This window comes from Stegostoma tigrinum, chromosome 14 (genome assembly GCF_030684315.1).
Source record: "Stegostoma tigrinum isolate sSteTig4 chromosome 14, sSteTig4.hap1, whole genome shotgun sequence".
In the NCBI taxonomy this organism is placed as follows: domain Eukaryota; kingdom Metazoa; phylum Chordata; class Chondrichthyes; order Orectolobiformes; family Stegostomatidae; genus Stegostoma; species Stegostoma tigrinum.
Genome location: NC_081367.1, coordinates 53,786,597 through 53,800,556, shown reverse-complemented (window position 1 = coordinate 53,800,556; position 13,960 = coordinate 53,786,597). Strand labels below are relative to the sequence as shown.

At 42.8% G+C, this 13,960-nt stretch overlaps 1 protein-coding gene across 1 annotated transcript in view; it reads left to right on the top strand.

Annotated features, from left to right (window-relative positions):
- masp1 (MBL associated serine protease 1) overlaps positions 1 to 13,960 on the top strand; it is a 132,378-nt gene that overhangs the window by 61,665 nt on the left and 56,753 nt on the right. The window contains exons 7-8 of the mRNA XM_059651172.1: positions 3,565 to 3,683; positions 12,087 to 12,165. Coding sequence (XP_059507155.1) covers positions 3,565 to 3,683; positions 12,087 to 12,165 — 198 coding nt within the window. The remainder of the gene's footprint in view (positions 1 to 3,564; positions 3,684 to 12,086; positions 12,166 to 13,960) is intronic.

Genomic DNA, 13,960 nt, shown 5'->3' with positions numbered 1-13,960 from the left:
AGTACAGGAGGTTGAGGTTATAGAGGTTAAACCTTATAGAGGTTAATAAAATTATGAGAGGCATAAGCATGGAGAATAGCAAAAGCCTTCTTTTCACCTAGGGTAGGGGAGTTCAAAACTAGAGAGCACATGTTTAAGGCGAGAGGCAAAACATTTAAAAGGGATCTAAGAGGTAAGATTTTCACACGGAGGGTGGTGCATAAATGGAATGAACTGCCAGAGGAAGTGGTAGAGGCCAGCACAGTTACAACACTTTAAAAGATATTTGGATTCATTTTGGGTTCTTCCAGCGTCACTAAGCTCCTGACCTCAAAACAGTTTTAGTTCAAATGGGAACAGAAGAGCTGAACTCCAGAGGTAGATAAGAGTACCAGTCGTTGACATCAAGACCACATTTGACCAAGTGCGGTATCAATCAGTCCCAGCAAAGCTGAAGTCAATGGGAATCATGGTAAACTCCCACATGGCGGCAGTCATACATAGCACAAAGCAAAGTGATTGTGATAGTTGGAGCACAGTGATCCCTGCTTTAGGAAATATCATCAGGTAGTGCCCTAGGTCTACCCATCTTCAACAGCTCTAAGATAAGTTCAAAAATGTGGATGCTCACTTGTGATTGCACAATTTTCAGCACCATTCATGGCTTCTCAGACAGTGAAATCCATATCCAAATGCAGCAGAACTTGGACAATGTCCATGCTTGACTTAATAAGTCAGAAATAATAACCACAACACACAAGTACCACACAATGATCATCACAAACAAGAGAGAATCTATCTATTGCCCCTTCCAATGGCATTACCAACGCTGAATGCCCGACTATCAATATCGAGCTGGTTATAATTGACGTTTAACTGAACTGGACTAGTTGTATAAATGCAAAAAAAAAACGCAAGAACAGATCAGAGGCTAGGAATCCAGTAGTGAGTACCTCACCTCCTCACTCCGTGCAGCCTGTTCACCATTGACAAGGAACACATCAGGAGTGTGAAAGAGTGCCCACGCACTTTTCTAGATGGGTGCAGCTCCAACCACACTCAAGCAGCTTGACATATTCCAGCACAAAATGACCTACTTGAATGGTGCCACATCCATTGCCTTTAACATTCAATCCTTCTAACCCGACATTCAGTTGCAGAAATGTGCACCATCTACAAGATAGAGGAGTGGCAATAGCCTAGTGGTATTATTGCTAGGCTGTTAATCCAGAGACCCAGAAAACATTCTGGGGACCTGGGTTCAAACCCCGCCACAGCAGATGATGGAATTTGAATTCAATAAAATAGCTGGAATTAACAATCTAATGATGACCATGAATCCATTGTAGATGGTCAGAAAAGCCCACCTGATTCATAAATGTCCTTTAGGGAAGGAAACTGCCATCCTTACCTGGTCTGGCCTACATGTGACACCAGACCCACAGCAATGTGATTGACTCCACACTGTCCTCTGGGTAATTAGGGATGGACAATAAATGCTGCCTAGCCAGCGATGTCCTCATCCCGTTAATGAATAAAAAAAATGCACTGCAGAAATTCACAAAGGTTCCTTAGACAGCACCTTCCAAACTCAAGACTATAAAAGGATAAGGATAGTAGAAACATGGGAACACCACTACCAGCAAGTTCCCCTCCATTGTCACTCAGCATCCTGATGAGGAAACATATTGCCGTTCCTTCAGTGTCATTGTGTAAAAATCCTTGAATTCCCTCCCTAACAGCATTGTCAGTTTAACTTCATCAAATGGACTACAGCAGTTCAAGAAGGCAGCTCATTGCACCCGTCTTGAGAGCAACTAGAGATGATCAACAAATACTTCTCTAGGAAGTTATGAATAAAGAAAACAAAACGTTGGATACTGGATAGAGGCTGGCACCTCAGAGAAAAAGACATTGTGAGAGTGATTAGGAGCTCTGGCAGTAAAGTTAGACATCACTGAGAACAAGGGAATAAAGAAACATTACAATAACAGCGCCAAGGAGCAGACCAGGAAGGAGAAAAGTGAAAGGATGCACTTAACCTTAATAACAAGCTCTGCTTCCATCACAAGTATTTTACAAACTGGCAACTCCCGAAACAGCATTGGCAGAAAACTTGCTGCATCTATTTTTGACAAAAACAATTGATAAATTTGAGAAAGTGATAAGAATTTTATGACTTTCAGAAGATCAGTACCATCATGATTCAAATGACGATATCGGTGGAAACATTTATTAAGACTGCAGCAAAAGACTTAATTAAAAAATGTGAAGGGATAGATGATGTGTTTTGGACCATGAAACATGGGAAAATGTGCATATTGCCCATGAAGAAGTGGAAAATCTCCATCTTAGCAACAGAACATATAGGTTGAGAGCTGTAGTAGACTGGTCAACCCCTCCTCCTTAAACAGCCATTCAGTAAGATTGTGGCTGATCTGATTACTCCACATTCTACACAACTCTGAACTCTCTTCCTCGAAGGGTGCTGAAACCATAGTCATTGGATATTTCTAAGGCAGGGATAGATAGATTCTCAGTGAACCATGGGGACGAAGGGTTATCAAAGTCTCATGAGAAAATATTTTTTCTCTTTCTTAAATAGGTGATTCATTATCTTTAAATAATGGTTCTAGTTCTAGACTCACTCACACAAGGGAACATCCTTTCCACATCTACCCTGTCAAGACCCCACAGAAACTTAACGTTTCAATCAAGTCGCCTCTTACTCTTCAAAACTTAAGTACAGCTAAGCCTAGACTGTCCAATCTTTCCTCTTAAGACACCCTGTCCATTCCAGATATTAGTCTGGTAAACCTTCCTGAACATCTTCCAACAAATGTATACACTTCTTAAATAAATTGCCCAATACTGTTTACAGTACTCCAGATGTGATCTCGCCAGTGTCATAACTAAAGCATAACCTCCCTACTTTTATATTCAATTCCTCCCACAGTAAATGATAACATTTGATTATCTTTGCTAATTACTTGCTGTAACTGCATATTCACCTTTTTTGATTCATGCACCAGACACCCTCTGCATCTCAGAGCTCTGCAATCTCTCAGCATTTAGATTAATTTATTCTGGTTGTCCCATTATAGGAAGGATATGTTTTCACTGGAGAGGATGGAGAAGAGATTCACTAGGAATTGAAAAGTTGTTTCCACAGGTTGGGACATCTAGAACATAGGGACTCAGTCTTAAGATAAGGGAGCGATCATTTAGGACCGAATTGAGGATGACCCTTTCACTAAAAGAATTATGAATCTTTGGATTTCTCTACCCCTAGGGCTGGGGATGCTCTGTCATTGCATATATTTAAATCTGAGTTAGATTGTTTGTCTCTCAGTACATTGAGGGATATGGGGAGCAAGTGGGAAAGGGGTGCTGAAACCCAAAATCAGCCATGATCATATAGACTGGAAGAACAGACTAGTGGACTGAATGGTTTACTCCTATTCATATTTCTTATGTTCTTACATAAACGATCCTTACTCTGTGATGTTTAAGAATGATTCTCTATATGAGAAATGAGGAAAAATGTCTTTGATTATATATACATGTTTCTTTGTATTTCTGTAGGCAACCCATGTCCTGTTGTACATCCTCCTGCCAATGGTACAATTGAACCTGTCCAGGAGCAATATTCATTCAAAGATCAGGTCCAAATCAGATGTAACACTGGATTTAAATTTGTCAAGGTATTTTACATAAAAACTTCCATTATTCTGAAATCAGTTTGGTACCTTTCTGCTCAATAGTTAGTAGTTTTGTTGTCTTATTCTTCCTGTTTTCAAATTTTAAAACAATCTAAATTTTAAAGTCAGCCCTGATGAAAGTGTTTGGTGACACTGAGCCTGGCCTGGCTGGATGACAGAAGCGATTGAGTGAACCCGTAGAAGAGTATCAAGGCAGTAGGAGTATACTTAAGAGGGAAATCAGGAGGGCAAAAAGGGACATGAGGTTGCTTCAGCAAATAGGATTAAGGAGAATCCAAAGGGATTCTAAAATTATATCAAGAACAAAAGAGTAACAAGGGAGAGAACAGGGCTCTTTAAATATCAGCAAGGCCACCTATGTGAGGAACTGCAGAAAATGGGGGGAGATACTAAACAAGTATTTTGCATCAGTGTGGAGAAAGATATGGAAGATAGAAAATGTAGGGAAGTAAATAGCAACATCATGAAAAATGGCCATATTACAGAGGAGGAAGTGCTGGACATCATAAAATGCATAAAGGTGGATAAATCCCCAGGACCTGGTCAGGTGTACCCTCGAACTCTACGGGAAGCTAGGGAAGTGATTGCTAGACCCCTTGCTGAGATATTTGTATCGTCAATAGCCACAGGTGAGATTCCAGAACAATGGTAGTTGGCAAACATGCTGTCACTCTTTAAGAAAAGTGGTAAGGAAGAGCCAGAGGACTATAGACCGGTGAGCCTGGCATCAGTGGTGGGCAAATTGTTGGAGGAAATCCTGAGGGACAGAATTAATATCTATTTGGAAAGGCAAGGACTGATTAGAGATAGTCAATGTGGATTTATGTGAGGAAAGTCATGTCTCACTAACCAGATTGAGTTTTGTGAAGAAGTAATGAAGACGATTGATGAGGGCAGAGCGGTGGACATGATCTGTATAGATTACAGTAAGGTGTTCAACAAGGTTCCTCAGAGTAGACTGGTTAGCATGGTTAGATCACATAGAATACAGAGAACACTAGCCATTTAGATACAGAACTGGCTTGAAGATAGAAGACAGAGGGTGGTAGTGAAGGGTTGCTTTTCAGACTGGAGGTCTGTGACCAGTGGTGTGTCATCACAAGGATCTGGGTCCACTGGTTTTTGTCATTTGTATAAATGATTTGGATGTGAACATTGGAGGAGTGGTTAGTAAGTTTGCAGATGACACCAAAATTGGACCTGTAGTGGAGACCAAAGAAGGTAACCTCAGGGTACTATGGGATCTTGATTAGATGGTCCAATGGACTGAGGAGTGATAGATGGAGTTTAATTTTGATAAATGTGAGGTGCTCCATTTGAAACGGCCAATCAGGGCACAACTTATACACTTAATGCCAAGGTCCTGGGGAGTGTTGCTGAACAAAGAAACTTTGGAGTGCAGGTTCGTAGTTCCTTGAAAGAGGAGTCACAGATAGATAGGTCAGCAAAGAAGGCTTTTGGTATGCTTGCCTTTATTGGTCAATGCATTAAGTATAGGATTTGGGAGGTCATGTCGCAGCTGTACCTGTACAAGTTAGGCCACTTTTGAAATATTGCGTGCAGTTCTGGTCTCCCTGCTATAGGAAGGATGTTGCGAAACTTGGTAGAGTTCACAAAATATTTTTTTAAAAATCACCATAGAATCCCTACAATGTGGAAACAGGCCGTTCAGCCCAACAAGTCCACACTGATACTCAGAGCATCCCACCTAGACCCATCCCCCCTAATCTACACATCCCTGAACACTATGGGCAACTTAGCAGGCCACTCCACCTAGCCTATACATCTTTGGGCTGTGGGAGGAAACTGGAGCACCCAGAGGAAACCCACACAAACACAGGGAAAATGTGCAAACTCCACACAGACAGTCACCCGAGGATGGAATCGAACGCAGGTCCCTGGTATTGTGAAGCAGCGTGCTAACCACTGAGCCATCATGCCAGCAAAGGATCTTGACAGGGTTGGAACATTTGAGCTGTAGGGAGAGGATGTATAGGCTGGGGCTATTTTCCCTGAAGTGTTGGAGGCTGAGTGGTGACCCTATAGAGGTTTATAAAATCATGAGGGGCATGGATAGGGTATATAGACAAGGTCGTTTCCCTAGGTGGGGCAGACCAAAACTAGACGGAATAGGTTTAAGGCAAGAGAGGAAAGATTTAAAAGTGGCCTAATGGGCAACTTTTTCACCCGGAGAGTGGTGTGTGTATGGAATGAGCAGGCAGAGGAAGTGGTGGAGGCAGATACAATAACAACATTTAAAAGGCATCTGGATGGATATATGAATGGGAAGAGTTTAGAGGAATATGGGCCAAATGTTGGCAAATGGGACGAGATTTAATTAGGATATCTGGTGGGCACGAACGAGCTGGACCGAAGGGTCTATTTCCATGCAGTACAATGCTGTGACTCTATATGGGAGTTGAATGCAAGGCCAATCCTATCTCTTCTCAGTGCTTTCCCATTATCCATTGTCTCCTTCCATCCCATGGCTTTAAGATTGATAGTTGGGGTCAGTGTCTTGTGTTACATGTTTGGAGCATTCTATCATACATGCACCTCATATGGAAATGAATTGGTGATTGATTTCATGGGAATCTGTGCCATACATAGCAAGGAAGTAACTAGCAGACAACTGTAAAATTTTATACCATTGTGTACCCCAGCCTTTCGGAGCTCCAGCTGATACAGCCAACAACTTTTAAAATCCAAATCTCTGAAACTGAGTAGCAGATTTCTGTTTTGCATCTTCTCTTGCTTCATGTCTCACAACATCAAATTGTAGAAATGTACAGCACAGAGACCATTCTTACCTCAAATGTGAATCTTTTTCAAAAAGAGGAATCCAATCAGCCCAGAGATAATGGGAACTGCAGATGCTGGGGAATCCGAGATAACAAAATGTGGAGCTGGATGAACACTGCAGGCCAAGCAGCATCTTAGGAGCACAAAAGCTGACGTTTCGGGCCTAGACCCTTCATCAGAAAAGCTTTGGTACTCCAGGATGGGGTCATGATCCAGGGAGCGGTAGGAGGAGGTGTTGGGGAGTTGGCATCTGGTCTCAGAGATGCAGAGGTCAGTGTGCCATACTACAACTGTGCCTCCCTTGTCTGCAGGTTTTATGGTGAGGTTGGGAATGGAGTGGAGGGAGTGGAGAGCTGCACATTCTGCAGGGGAGAGGTTGGAGTGGGTGAGAGAGGTGGAGATGTTGAGGTGATCGATATCTCGACGGCAGTTGGAGATGAAGAGGTCGAGGGAGGGTAGGAGGCCTGGGGGTGGTGTCCAGGGGGAGGACTTGTGTCGGAGGTGGATGAAGGGGTCAGTGGAGGGAAGGTTAGGCTCCCGGTTAGAGAAGTAAGCATGGAGGCGAAGGCGGCCAAAAAACTGCTCGATGTCCAAACGTGACTGGTATTCGTTGATGTGTAGGTGGATGGGTGGGGGGGCGCAAAGGTGAGCCCCTTACTGAGGACTGACCGTTCATCCTCAGTAAGGGGGAGGTCGGGGGGGATGGTGAAAATTCGGGCTCAGTGTGGCTGTCTCCTCTGGAGCTGCTGGCTGTGGAGGCTGTGGGCGGAGCGATGTCGGCTGAAGGGTCTAGGCCCGAAACGTCAGCTTTTGTGCTCCGGAAATGCTGCTTGGCCTGCTGTGTTCATCCAGCTCCACACTTTGTTATCCAATCAGTCCAGATCAGCATACACATCTGCTTTTTATCTTGTTCTCTTTTAAAGTCCATCTTTGAACCTTTATTCTCTGACTTAGGCTATGCATTCGAAATCATCACTACTCTCTGTGGGAAATAACATGTTTTTCTACACATAGTGTATGGTTATTTTACAGTTGCTTTATATCTGTGCCTTTGATTCCTGAAACTTTTACTGTTATCTACACATTTTATTCAGTCTGTTTCCAATTGCCATGAGTTTGAACACCACAGTCAAATAAATAGAAACATAAAAGATAGGAGCAGGAAGAGGCCATTGAGCCCTTCAAGCCTGCTCTACCATTCTTCACGATCATGACTGATTGTCCAACTCAATAGCTTAATCCTATTTTCTCCCTATAGCCTTTGATCCCATTTGCCCAAGTGCTATATCTAGTTCTCTCTCGAATACATTCAATGTTTTAGCATCAACTACTTCCTGTGATAATGAATTCCACAGGCTCACCACTCTGGGTGAAGAAATGTCTCCTCATCCCTGTCCTAAATTGCCGACCCCAGATCCTCATACTGTGAGCCTAGTTCTGGACGCACCCACCATCGGGAGCATCCTCCCTGCTTCTACCTTGTCCAATCCTATTGCAATTTTATAAGTCTCTATGAGAACCCCACCCCCCAATTCATTTGAACGCTAGCAAAAACAATCCCAACCTCATCAATCTCTCCTCATATGTTAGACCCACCATCCCCAGGATCAGCCTGGTAAACACTTGCTACACTCCCTCGAGAGCAAGAACATCCCTCCTCACAAAAGAAGACCAAAACTGCACACAAAATTTTAGGCGGGTCTCACCAAGGCCCTGTACAACTGCAACTACACATCCCGGCTCCTGTACTTGAAATCTTTTGCAATGAAGGTCAACATACCATTTGCCCACTTTATCTCCTGTTGCACCTGCATGCTTATCTTTAGCAACTGGTACTCAAATGATACCCAGGTCCCACTATTTGTATTAATTCATTCATTCATGGGATGAGGGTGTTGCTGGCTAGTCAGCAATTATTGCCCATACATAATTGCCCAGACGGCAGTTAAGAGTCAACCACATTACTGTGGGTCTGGAGTCACATGTAGATCAGATGAGGTAAGGATGGCAATTTCCTTCCCTAAAGGGCATTAGTGAACCAGATGGGTTTTTTCCCCAACAATTGTCAATGGATTCACAGTAGTCATTAGATTCTTCGTCCCAGATATTTATTGAATGCAAATTCCACCATCTGCCATTGACAGGGTTTGAACCCGAGTCCCCAGAACGTTATCTGGGTCTCTGGATTAACAGCCCAGTGATAATACCTCAAGACCATCGCCTCCCCACTACATACTCCTCTCTCGCCATTCAAGTAGTAATCTGCTTTCTTGTTTTTGCCTCCAAAGTGAACAACCTCATATTTATCCAAATTATACTGCATCTGCCATTTATTCAGCCACTCACCCAACTTGTCGAGATCATGCTGAAGGATCTCTGCATCTTCGTCATCCTCTGGGTCTTCTTGATGAACAGAGAAGAGCACCAGCTTCACCTATCTCTCATGAAATCAGAAATCCCTCATCCTTGACACTATTTTTAAATCTTTTCTGCACTCTTTAAAAATTATTTGCCTTAAGGAAGGCAGTGTGTAAGATAGCTGCGAGAGAGTGCCATCTGACAACAGCCAGAATCTTGGTGTTGGAACACTGTGACACTGAGCTCCTGAGAATTTTTTAAATGTTCTCCTTCTCCCTCTGTTGTTTACACAGACTTGTCGCAGTCAATTCTGACAGCATCATGACTGAGATTCTGAAGTGTATGAATACAGGAACTCAGTGAAATCCAAAGGCAGACAATGAGATGTAAGGTTGAATCATAAAAAAGAACCAGAGGTTCTCCTGAGATAATGGGAACTGCAGATGCTGGAGAATCCAAGATAACAAAGTGTGAAGCTGGATGAACACAGCAGGCCAAGCAGCATCTCGGGCACAAAAGCTGACGTTTCGGGCCTTCTCTGATGAAGGGTCCAGGCCCAAAACATCAGCTTTTGTGCCCCTGAGATGCTGCTTGGCCTGCTGTGTTCATCCAGCTTCACACTTTGTTATCAAAGGTTCTCCTGACATCAGTGGCAACAGCAGTAAAACCAAGGTCTAGGCAAAAACAGAAATTGTGTAATAATACCGACCTCAGAAAACAAACTTACAGACACAAACAGCTCTAGAATTGGCCGAGAAGCTAATTAACAACATTTCCTCCCCGGCTGCCAAATGAACAAAATGGTGTAATTTTAGAAGGTTGATAGGCACAAAAAGGAGCTTTACTCTGTACTGAACCCCATGTTGGTCCTGTCCCAAAAATTTTTGATGGGGTCAATCTAGAAGTTGTTTGATTTCAATCTAACCCTGTGCTGTACCTGTCCTGTTTCATGGGGAGAGAACTCACTGCCTGTGAGGGTAGTAGAGGCAGAAATACTCCTAACATTTAAGAAGTATTTGATGTGCACTTGTGATGCCACAGTCCAAAGATATGCGGGCTAGGTGGATCAGCCATGCTAAATTGCCCGTAGTGTTCAGAGGTGTGTGGGTTGTAGGGAGATGGGTCTGGGTGGGATGCTCCAAGGGGCGGTTGGACTTTTTGGGCCAAAGGACCTGTTTCCACTCTGTAGGGAATCTAATCTAATCTAATCTAATTTGTTAAAGTAGACTGGGAAAAATGATTTAAAAGGTAAAAGAGCTATTACAGAAGCAGATCTTTCAGGAGATACTTCATAATTCTCAACTTAAATATATTCCATTGAGAAAGTATCTACAAAATGAATGAACCATCCATGACCAACAAAGATGGTTAACAAGAGGTGTTAAACGAAAACAAAAGACTTATGTTACTGTGCAGAATACAGGTTTGCCTGAGGGTTGGGAACATTTCAGAAATCAGAAAAAAGAAACATAACAATTTAACATATAAAGGTATAAAATAGGGGCAGAAGGAGGAAATTTGGCCCTTTCAGTCTGCTCTGGCATTCAAGGCATTCAATATAACTACGATGGTTAATCCAAGGGGCAGTGTGGACTTGTTGGGCCGAAGGACCTGTTTCCACACTGTAGGGATTCTAATCTGATCTAATCTAAAAAGCAAACTAGTGCCTTGTTTCAGCTTTCTCCTCAAACCCCTTAATCACTTTAATCCTAAACACTATATCTAATTCTTACCTAAAAAGATTCAATTTTTCGACTTCAAGCACTTTGTCCCTTTCCTGGCGAGTAAGGCTGGGTAATTAACAATAGGAAACACAGTGATGGCAAAGAATTGGAACAAAAATGAGTGATGTGCTGGAATCTCAACTGTTTACAATTTCCATAAATGAGTTGGGATGGAAGGAATGGTCGCCAAATTTGCTGATGACACAAAGAAAGGTGGGAAAGTAAGTTGTGAAACGAACCTATTAATATCTTTTCTAGCCTGTTTTAAGTGAGTAGGCAAAGATGTGGCACATGAGTTGTAACGTGCGAAAATGTGATAGTGTCCATTTTGGCAGGAAGAATAAAAAAGAAGCACATTATCTACATGGTGAGAGGTTGTAAAGCTCTAAGATGCAGAGGGATATGGGTGTTGTGTATGAATCATAAAAGGTCAGTATGTAGGTAAAGGAAATAATTAGGAAAGCTAATAAAATGCAATTATTTATTGCGAAGAGAACTGAATGCAAAATTAGGGAAGCTATGCTTCAGTTAAACAGAGCACTTGTAGAACCACATCTGGAATACTGAACACAATATTGATCAACTGATTTAAGGAAGGATGTAAAAATATTATAGGGAGTTTAGAGAAGGTTGACCAGACTTGTAATGGGTGGGTTGGTTAATGAGAATAGGATGAAAAGACAAGACTTTTATCTGCTGGGGTTCAGAAGAGGAAAAGGTGACTTGATTAAAACATGAAAGGTTCTGATAGTCTTGACAAGGTAGACATGGAGAGAATGTTCCTTCTTATGGGAGAACCTAGAACTGGAGTCACTGTTTAGAAATATGGGGTAACCCATTTAAAATAGAGTCAGCAAATAGTGACTCTTTAGAACTTTCTTCCTGAAAAGTTGGTTTATTGCAGATTCGTTAAATATTTCATAAGCTAGAGGTAGATAGGTTTTTTATAAGCAAGGGGTGAAAGGTTATCTGGTCTGGAGAAATGTGGGTTTGAGGATATGAACAGGTCAGCCATAATTTTACCAAATGGCAGAGCAGGCTCAAGGAGCTGAATGGCCTACTCATGTTCCTGATTTATATGTTTGTAACTGAAGACTGCTTCTTCTCCTACACGTGGATGTAACAGATTCTAGGATATCACTTCAGAGAACAGCAGGCAAATTCTCTCCAGTATCTTGGACAATATTTATCCATCAATTCATGACCCGAAGGACAGATGAACTGGTCACTATGTCATTGCTCTGAGTGAAATTTTGTTGAGTGCAAATTGGCTACCATGTTACCTATGTTTTAACAGTAAATACACTGAACAAGCACATCATTAGCCATAAATGCATTTAGGTTTCTGGTGGTTGTGAAAAGCAACAAATAAATACAATTCTATCTCTCTTTTCACAGATAGATGCTGCCTGCCTATTGTCCAGAATATTGCATTAAGCAATGTAATATTGATAGGTTGCTCCTGATGACATTGTTTAAATTCATGTTGGGTGGTTTTCAGGGTGGTGATGAAGTGGAAGCATATCAGATTGAGTGCCAGAAATCTGGAACGTGGAGTAGCAGTATTCCTACATGCAAAGGTAAGACATGCTCACACAGAATTACCATGACATCTTAAAACAGAGACCTTTAGATATGAAGCAGCATCAATAACCCTTTATGTACCACCAGAACATTAGTGCACAAGTTCCTCTACAAAGCCTTATCCATCTTCAGCTGCTTCATCAATGACCTTACCTCCATCATAAGGTCGGAAGTGAGGATGCTCACTCATGTTTGCACAGGGTTCAGTACCATTCACAAATTCTGACCCAGACAATATTCAGGTTTGTACTGATAGGTGAAAAGTGAGAGACAAGCCATGCAAGTACCAGGCAATGACCATGCCCAACAAGAGAAAAATGTAAAATAGGAATCCTACAGCGAGTAAATCACATCTCGATTTCCCAAATTCCATCTACAAGGCATAAGTCAGGAGTGTGATGGAGTACTCTCCAGTTGCCTGCTCCAACAACACTAAACACCATTCAGCACAAAGCAGCCCACTCACCCACAAACATTCACTCCATCCACCACGGACACCGAGTAGCAGCAGTGTGTAGCACTTACAAGATGCACTGCAAAAATTCAGCAAGGGTCTTTAGACAACATCTTTGAAACCTGTCTAGAAATACGTGCGCAGCAAATACATGGAACACCACTCTTTGCACGTTACCCGCACGGTGACTGACTTATTTGTAGCTTCTTCTGTGTCTCTCTGTTATTTCTGCAGTTCAACTGTAAATCAACAACATTTTTTTACTTCTTTTCTCTTTTTTAACTCACTGAATCACCCCATCTCTTCACATCTAGGGTGATGAAACAATATGAAATCAACTCTTCAGACCTCTCACTACCCAGGCTATAGAAACAACGCTAACGATGAGCTAAAACTATGCCTCCACTTTTTAGTACAAAAAGAGCAAATTAAGTAAAAAGTTGTACATTTCCACAAACATGCCTTGTAGGAACAAAATATGAAAAAAAATCTTTCAGAGGTATTTTCAGTTTCTATTCCAATCTCTCAAGAGCTATTTCTACTGCACTTGGCTTTACTTTAATAGCAACGTACTTACATCAAGTGACCAAGAGCTTATTCTACTCAAGATAATAAAATGTGAGGCTGGATGAACACAGCAGGCCAAGCAGCATCTCAGGAGCACAAAAGCTGACGTTTCGGGCCTAGACCCTTCATCAGAGAGGGGGATGGGGGGAGGGAACTGGAATAAATAGGGAGAGAGGGGGAGGCGGACCGAAGATGGAGAGTAAAGAAGATAGGTGGAGAAGGTGTGGGTGGGGAGGTAGGGAGGGGATAGGTCAGTCCAGGGAAGACGGGCAGGTCAAGGAGGTGGGATGAGGTTAGTAGGTAGCTGGGGGTGCGGCTTGGGGTGGGAGGAAGGGATGGGTGAGAGGAAGAACCGGTTAGGGAGGCAGAGACAGGTTGGACTGGTTTTGGGATGCAGTGGGTGGGGGGGAAGAGCTGGGCTGGTTGTGTGGTGCAGTGGGGGGAGGGGATGAACTGGGCTGGTTTAGGGATGCGGTGGGGGAAGGGGAGATTTTGAAACTGGTGAAGTCCACATTGATACCATATGGCTGCAGGGTTCCCAGGCGGAATATGAGTTGCTGTTCCTGCAACCTTCGGGTGGCATCATTGTGGCAGTGCAGGAGGCCCATGATGGACATGTCATCAAGAGAATGGGAGGGGGAGTGGAAATGGTTTGCGACTGGGAGGTGCAGTTGTTTGTTGCGAACTGAGCGGAGGTGTTCTGCAAAGCGGTCCCCAAGCCTCCGCTTGGTTTCCCCAATGTAGAGAAAGCCGCACCGGGTACAGTGGAT